The following is an 8811-nucleotide window of genomic DNA, read 5'->3' as shown; positions in this document are numbered from 1 at the left end:
ATTTAAATACAATATTTGATGAAAAATTTTGAATACCGATTTTTTTTTTGCTGACCTATATATATGAAGAATGTAGACCGTTGCAATTGATAGTTGAGAATGTAGAACGTTGCTTTTTATTTCAATAACAATGGATGTTTAGAAAAGAAGTGAAGCATGATATTTAACATTTGGCTCGCTATTCGTTTATTTGTTATTTCTCTCACTCAGGTTGTCTCGGACTTTGACGTTTTTAATTTTCTCCAATAACAATATTTTTTTATGCTATGACAACTGAATGCTTTTTTTTTGTATAAAAACGGAAAGCTTTTCAGTATTGCTCTCATCGTACTCATTCAAAGTAATAAAATAAGAACCAAACATTTTCCTGCATTATTCGGATTAACTTCTTGTGTACGTAAGTACTTCAGCATGTAGTAGATTAAGTAAACTTATGAATAAAACGTATTTTTGTAATTCACTGTACATGCATCCTTATAATTCAAATTAATTCCGTTCGACTTTATGTTTTTTTAGCGATGATTGGAGTTTTGCAGAAACGTCCTATTCGTAAAATCATTTTGGGATTATTCGTTGGGATTATCAATTGATTTTTGGGAGATGGGATTGTAAAGATTTTTTTTTTACGGATGTCATATTCATTTTCAACTGTTGCAAGGCTGCTTTACAGTCATATTCGCCAGCCAAGGGTTACGATCCGGCCAGTCCCCTCAGACCCTTAGAATAACTGGATCGTAAGCCTTGGCTAGCGAAGATGGTTGACAGTATGATATGGTTACATATAATTGTTAACTTCTAATGTCATTTGGTTACTGGTGGTGACTTGTATACTTTGCAATCTTATTTTTATATTATCTATATTCATTTTTGTGCACAATTATTCCCTGTGTTTTGTAAGGCAAATATTCATTTTTAAGCTGTGTTGCAAACAACAATTTTGGAAGTACTTTTAATGCCAAGAAAATTATATACCTCTTCCTCTAATGGTCGGCCCCTTAACTCCTCTAAGTTTTAAGCATGATTTAATGTCGCCTGTACCTTTTCAGATTTTTTATATATCGACTTTGCGTCATGGTTTCGTGCTAGTATACATCTGCGAGCTATATATATATATGCATTTGTCAGTTACTTTTTTGTATGCATGAAGCGGCTTTTAACAATGAACAAATCCCATAACCGTATAGTAAGCTATAAAAGTTCCTATTAGACAAAATAGATTCAAACGTCAAAAACAATGTCCTGGTTTATTTGTATAAAACCATTAGTTAAAATAAATAAAATCAATTAGTTAATACAGAATCAACAACAGCCATTGAATTACCATTGTATTGTTTGGACAGGCACATACAATGTAAAGCATGGGCATGTTAGGCAACCCACTCACAAACAATTTCCCAAACAACAGGCACATAAAATGTAAAGCATGGGCATGTTAGGCAACCCACTCACAAACAATTCCCCAAACAACAGGCACATAAAATGTAAAGCATGGGCATGTTAGGCAACCCACTCACAAACAATTCCCCAAACAACAAAAACAATCTGAGTTATCACCCTTAGTCCATTGAGTTCTTTAATTTCCAATATTGTGTGGTAAACGATTTTGTTAAATAATCAATACTATGTAGAACGTCGTAGGTGAATTTGTATGTCATGGAATTTGTAGAACGTCGTAGGTGAATTTGTAGAACGTCACTGAACCACATATTGAACAACGAAGCTATATATATACATTTATCGAGGAACTATTATAAATACTAGAACACACCCGTGATATCGCGGGTCCGTGACTGAATTAGAGTATATAACTATGCGCAAGCCTTATTTTAGTATTAGTATTGTCATCTGATAAAGTCATGCCGATTATTCTCTGCTTTCAAATCTTTCTGTTTGAACCCGTCGAACTGGAACTTATCAATCAATTGGTAATATTAATTATTTGGAAAACAAAAGGTCCTGGAATGGAGTATTTTTTAATCAACAGCATTGTCCTATATTAGTTATAAATAAAGTTGAATTCTTTGATTCGCTGTTTTACGTCATGCCCGCGAACAAATTGAAAACTGTACCTATACGCCTTATTTTTGGTCCAGATTTTTAGTATTCGTATTGTTATCTTAGAAAGTCTTACTGATTAAAATACTACAATAGGTAACAATTTGACAATTTAGTAGTGTCAACCCTGTGATTATGACCCGTGTATATAGCATATTAATCCTGAATACACCGTTTGTTGGTGCGCCTGTCAGATGCGGAACGTACAGATAAGGTAATAGGTAACAGGTGAATATACTATTGGTATCGGTATCGGACTCGACCCGGAACTTCTTAATTATTGGCAATATTAATTACTTGGAAAACAAAGGGCCTGGAGTGGTGTAATTTTTAATCTACACCTTTGTACTATATTAGTTATATATAAAGTTGAATTCTTTGATTCGTCGTTTTTACGTGATGACGGCTGACAAATTGGACCTCGTAATTTTAGTATTATAGATAGATAGTTGGTTCATACCAGGTTCAACTACGTACTTCTAAATATTCAAAAAAAAGATATATAACAGTTTTTTCTTTTTTCTTATTTTAAAAACGAAATATTTCACGTACAACTTTTCGTTTGGAAGATATTGTCCTCAAATAGCACTCGCTTTTAGAATTTCTCTCCATAGACATCGAAGTCAATGACTATTACACAGAAACAAAAGTTTTTTCGACGACAAATGTCAAAAAACTGAAATAGTATTTTAAATGATAATTAAAAGCGGTTGCTTTCTTCTGGTTTATGACAAACGAAAATCAACGCACGAGGAGAAAAAATAATCCAGGTTTACTTTTATGTAATTAATTTTAGTTTATCGTACATTTTGTAACTATCTAAGGAGGCTCGCCGGGGTACAAAAATTTCAGCAAAAAATTAAACATTTGTTTTTTCATAACAAATTTTATTTCTTACACTATAAGTTATTACTTTATGATATGATACAAAAATTAACCAAAAAAAAAAATCGATTCGGTTTGGCCCCAGATGACTTTTAAAATGTTTATATCATTGAAAAAGCTCCAAATTATCTCCCTTTGATGCAAAAATGCTATTTTTTGGCATTAACATTGAAATATTTTTTTTTACTCATCGGTGACCTACTAGTATATGTTTTATTATTGTTTTCAAATAAGCTATACATTAACTAAATTTAAGCGATTTCTGTAATTAAATTCTTTTTTTTATTTCGATATTACCTCTTTTCTCCTATTAGTTCAACAGGAAAAAAGTACCTTTACAAAAATGTATGCTTCTTTTGAAGGCAGATTGTGAGCGTAAATGATCGGTGATCCCTCTTTTTCATTTTATTTTTCTTTTAGGTATAAGATATATAAAGTTCATTTATAGAAAAAATAGCGAAATCTTATGTTAAATAAAAAAAAAAATTTAGACCCGCGAGCCCCCTTAATAAGTAATAACATTAAGAATGTTAATAATGAATGTGTCAGAGCAAAGAGAAAACCCCCGACCAATGAGCTTAACACAGTCCAAGTAAAACATTAGGTCTTCAACACAGCGAGAAAACTCTTCAACCGGAGTTGGGCTTCAGCTGGACCCTAAACAATGATATATACTAGTTCAACGAAAATTGACGTCACACTAAACTCCGAAACATATAGGTGAACAATAATTTAAAAAAAAAAAACACCACACACACACACACACTACTTGCAACGGCTTCATTAGAAGAAAGACGAAAAACAGATGCATTCCATACTTATGGCCTATAGCTAGAAAAAAATCAGACTCATTATTTTGGTTCAAACTCTAATTAGTAAAACAAATAATTTAGAATACATTCACCGGCATATTCACCTACATTTGTATTACTATTTAACAATTATCGAATGCGACAGTGCAACGAAGTTAGTCTATTCGAAAATAAGAAATGAATAAAGAATAACAATAGTTCGATAATTGCTAAATCATTTAAGCGTGTATTATTCCAACTTGAGCGTTCTAAACAGATAAAATCTACCAAAAAGACATATTAGACCGTAGGTTTTCCGGATTGAAAGTTTTACACTAGTCATTTTTATCCCTAGTGTATAGGTTGCTGTTCGGTGGGCGCCTAGTCACTGTGCTGAAGGCCATACTTTTACGTACACTTGTTTACTTTTTACACATTGTGATTTGGATGGGTTTGTCTCATATGCACTCATACCACATCTTCACATTTCTATATAGCGGTATAATTTCCTATGACGTCCTTTAACATAGTTTTTTTTTCTAACAATTTTACACTCTACTGGTATTGTTTTAAATTGTAATAAACTTTTCACTATCTAATGTTTATGTCCATTTTTCCAGATAGACAATGGCTACACAGACATCGAAACCATTGCTGATCAGCTTTATACTGGTTCTGGTAGCTTACCTGTTTGATATTATCGGGTTCTCCACAACATACCATACCGTTATTGATGGTACCAGTTTTGATGTCCATGGCGGACTATGGAAACAATGTGTAACAGTCAATGATGTTACAACGTGTTCAGACATTTCTGACTCCGTTGCAGATGAAGGTACTGTGTTAAAGTATTGTTTGTGTGTTTATAAATCTGTTTAAAAAGAGGAACAAAAGATACCATGCAGAGGGACATTCAAACTCATAAATCGAAAATAAACTGATAACACCATGGCTAAAATAGATATAAGAGACATTTAGTCAAACAATAGAACATAAAACACAACATAGAAAACTACAGACTTAGCAAATATGAAGCCCACCAAGAACTGGGAAGATCTCAGGTGCTCCGGAAAGGTATGCAGATTCTGCTCCACATTTGGCACCCGTCGCGCGTGTTGCTCGTGTTAGTACAAACCCGAGCAAAAGTCTAAATCGCGGTATACCGGTATGTCACATTTTTGAAAAGGGGACGGGATGTAGTCTCGACATTTTTTAAATTCCTATAAATGTCTAGTAAACACAATCCTATCGTAAAACCATAAGTTTGTTTTTATTTCATTTGTAAAATGGTCTGAAATTAAGGGGACAAAGTTCTTTTGATTTGGATCGTTATTTTCTACTCTGTTACCCTCATCAGCACCCTCTTATGAGAGTTGTTTTTGTCAGATTTTTGCTTGTATTCTCTGGAATTGAATGTAGTACCGGTGTTTGATATGATTAATTAATTGATGGACGTTTGCTTAACGTCCAGTGGGAAATATTCCACGCATGTTCAAGACGAGAACAAATTCACAATAACGCTAATAGTTATAGGTCCTGTAATACGTCGGGGATCAAGGTCGGGGAAATGAGAACTGCCACTGGAAACTGGGGTATTAGATAAGATAACAATTAAGCCTTCCAACCGCACACATGAGGACCCCCCGAAAGATTTGTCTCAAGGCCCGTTTTCGAAAACGTGCAGAAATCGTCTCAGTCTCTCTATTTAACGTCCCCATTCTGATCGTTACGTGGATGCGTATTTATACATCTAGCACAGCCAAAAGAACGAGTCTATCTGTCAAGGATGATTACTGTCGCGAAGTAGTACTACTATCGAAGCAGACATCATCGGGATGACACGACAATATTGGACATGTCACTTCAATGGATCGGAATGATATAAATGAAAGGCAAATGTTTTGTCACGAAAGATCCTTGATACAATTGTTTTCTGATATTGTTTTACAGTCTAATTCATATCCAAATGTATATAAATAAAATGCGATATGAGGGGTTCGTCAAAGAGAACAGCACCCAATGGCCTAAAAAAAAAAAGAACAGCACCCCAATGGCCTAAAAAAAAACAGCACCCCAATGGCCTAAAAAAAGATCAGCACCCCAATGGCCTATAAAAAGAACAGCACCCAAATAGCCTTAAAAAAGAACAGCACCCCAATGGACTTAAAATAAATAAAACAACCCAAAGCGCGAAATGATCTCCCAAACGCAGATACCAAAACATGGCAAAAATATAGGAGCATACATCTCTTATTTCTAGCAGTAGTTGACTTTGGAACGCTACAGGACTCTACATATATATTGACAATCAGCACAATTATATAAAGATGATACAAGCATATTTACGATATAATTAGTTTCTTTAAAGTTAAACTTAAAGGTAAAATATTTAGAGAGTTGTGAAAATTGAAAAAAAAGGGTTGACTATAATAAGGGTTTGTAATTTTAGGTCTGACACCTATACACCATTGCTAGTCCAAAAACAGACTTTAATGATTTTAATTTGTGTTGTTATCAGATTGGTTCAGATCTTGCCGAGCTCTAAGCATCATTGCATTGATATGTTTCCTAGCTGGTGCCATTTGTACTGGGTTAAAACTGTTTGCTCTGAAGGAGAATAAAGCATTACTCATCGCTGCAATTTGTACAATACTAACGGCAGGTAGGTAAAAATTATATCAAAAGCCATGTTATATGTGTTAGTGTCAGTTAAACACAAGATTAAACAAAAATACAACAAAGGTAAATCTTAAAAAATGAAAACAACTGTCATATTCCTTACGTGGTACAGGTATTTCCCATCAGAGCGATGTGCTTAACCTGATTTTATGGCTATCTAAACCTCCCACTTATATGGAAGTTGATGTAAATATCATTTAAATAAACATCATCATGTTCACGCGTAAAGAAGGAAACTCCATTTTTTCAGTCACGTTGTTGAAATAGATTTTAATGAAAGTGTACATGATATTTGCAGAAAGTATATTTTTCCTCCGTTAAATGCCGACTCTTATTTGAAACAATTTTCTTTTAAATGCTGACCATTGCGCACACGGTTTAAGGTGGCATGCAGAAGAAAGCATAGTGTACTGTCTTTATTAGTGGTGACCTTCTTGGGCATTGTTCTTGGGACTTAATTATCAAATTAATTAAACTAGTAACTATTACCGCTTAAAAAATAAACAGCTAAAGATACAAAACTTACTTATCTAAATGGCTACTCGGACACCTCACTGTCAATAACAATAAAATAGTACTATATGGTCGACACCGCTGGATGGGACGTGCTAGTCCTTGGGGCATTTTAAGTGCAATAATATTGCATAGGAACTGACAAGATTGATACTATGATACATCTGTTACATTCGCATTTATAAGAAAGTTAGTTTCTAACTCCTTCACGCAAAATTGACCATAAGATGCAACAGAATAGAAACCATGTATACATGTAACATTTTGGTCAATATAACCTCTAGCTCCGACCCTGAGACAACTGTGTTATAGTAGTCCTAGACTGAGCTTAGATGATATTTGTTGCTTAGGAAGATAATCAAAATAAATTGCAGTGAACTTTTAAATTTATAATTTCTATCAACTTGCATTTTGTATATTGTAAATATTTTCTGAGGATTATGTTAAAGTTGTAATAACTTGTATCAAATCCAAAATAGTTGAAATTAAACTAGTAAATCCCAATGCCCAAAAATCACGTTTTTATTTTGTAGCAATTTGTATTCTTACGTCAGATATACTTTTAACACAGAACATCGATGATTTTTCGGTCAATGGAGTTGATGCTGTCTACGGATGGGGTTTCGCTTTAACACTTGTAGGAATGGGTATCGCTGTGATCGTCGTAGTCATAATGATTGTTGATCTAGTTAAAGGAGGCGGTAATGCGAAAGTGAACAGTAATGATGAAGAAAAGTAAACTACATGGTTTTTTTTCGAAAACAGAGAACCAACAGAAGACTATTATTTATCATATTCATTTTTTCCATTCATTGTCAAACGTTTTGTACCCATGTTTTTTAATAAAAATATGAATACAAGGCCAACATTAAAAATATCTTTGTCTCCCGACTGAGGTTGTTAGGGTATTGATAGGTAGGTAGGCAAATCATTTTATTTTATTCCTTGATATGGTTTTCTATATTGAATTTGTAGAAAATTCAACAGGTAAGGCTCAAGTCAAGAAAAGTGGGGTATTCCCTGTATTCTAATTCAGTGTACACCCCAGAATTCTGGTGTTAAAAAACAGTATACATGCAGGGACCTCCTTTTTTTCCTATTCATTTAATGTAATGAAATCTACAAAAGCGCACATTCTACTTGTGATAACAATGCTTAATGATAGCAAGTGTTTTTTAGTTAAAAACTCAAGCTTATTTCAAGTCTAATTTGATGCATAACTCACAACAAAACAATTTATTTGTTCACCAATTCATACCTTGATCATCAATTATGAGATAGATGACAAAAAAGATACATGTATGTTAATAATCACTTGGGAATTAAAATTCAATGAATAAATATTTTCATAAAAAAAAGCACAAGTCGAAAAATAACTCAATCATGTTCAGTTACACCTGGATCATGCAGCTTGGTCAATTGATTCCTAAACAAAGATTTGTATGTTTTTCGAGTTCTAGAAGAAACAAGGCTTCACTTTATATTCATGTTTTGTATTTCCTAAAATACTTTTAATAAGTATTAACGAATTCTACTGTTGCAGTTATAACATGCCCTTTTGTAATGTTCATGCCATAAATTAAAAAAGCTAACCCCATTTAAACTGGGTTTGTTTACACCAGAAAACAGGGACGTTCCCTGAAAGCAGGGAATTCGTACATGTATCCCACATTTCCTGACTTGTCCCCAACCTGTTCAAAGACAAAGTAGATAGATTTTAAAGCACGAGTCGAACCATTTTTACTGAAAGTCTTTAAGATTTTATCCTTAAAACAGGAACAGAGGTTGGACACAAAGAAAATCAAGATGCAATCAGCGGGTTGAAAGACGCTTCAGTTTTTTTTTTATTTTCAAAAAAGAACACCCTTGCACACAAACAAATCGTGTG

At 33.6% G+C, this 8811-nt stretch overlaps 1 protein-coding gene across 2 annotated transcripts; it reads left to right on the top strand.

The window, feature by feature from the left end:
• Positions 1 to 211: 211 nt before the first annotated feature.
• LOC134695240 (uncharacterized) lies at positions 212 to 7732 on the top strand. 2 transcript variants are annotated; one of them, XM_063556458.1, is made up of 4 exons: positions 212 to 393; positions 4352 to 4566; positions 6250 to 6393; positions 7457 to 7732. In XM_063556458.1, the coding sequence occupies exons 2-4, from the start codon at positions 4359 to 4361 to the stop codon at positions 7660 to 7662; spliced, it is 558 nt and encodes a 185-aa protein (XP_063412528.1). In that variant the 5' UTR covers positions 212 to 393; positions 4352 to 4358; the 3' UTR covers positions 7663 to 7732. The 2 variants fall into 2 exon arrangements, with proteins under 2 accessions (XP_063412528.1, XP_063412527.1); XM_063556457.1 differs by having other exon boundaries at positions 212 to 397.
• The last annotated feature ends 1079 nt before the right edge of the window (positions 7733 to 8811 follow it).

The sequence above is a fragment of the Mytilus trossulus genome, chromosome 13 (assembly GCF_036588685.1).
Source record: "Mytilus trossulus isolate FHL-02 chromosome 13, PNRI_Mtr1.1.1.hap1, whole genome shotgun sequence".
Lineage (NCBI taxonomy): Eukaryota > Metazoa > Mollusca > Bivalvia > Mytilida > Mytilidae > Mytilus > Mytilus trossulus.
Note: the sequence above shows the minus strand (reverse complement) of the source record. Positions and strands in the feature narration are given on the sequence as shown.

Bases quoted from the DNA above. Each gene is read 5' to 3' on its own strand.
- LOC134695240 (XM_063556458.1), top strand. From the start codon at position 4,359: ATGGCTACACAGACATCGAAACCATTGCTGATCAGCTTTATACTGGTT. The intron at 4,567-6,249 runs GTACTGTGTTAA...TGTTGTTATCAG, and splicing joins TGACTCCGTTGCAGATGAAG to ATTGGTTCAGATCTTGCCGA. The intron at 6,394-7,456 runs GTAGGTAAAAAT...TTTATTTTGTAG, and splicing joins TTGTACAATACTAACGGCAG to CAATTTGTATTCTTACGTCA.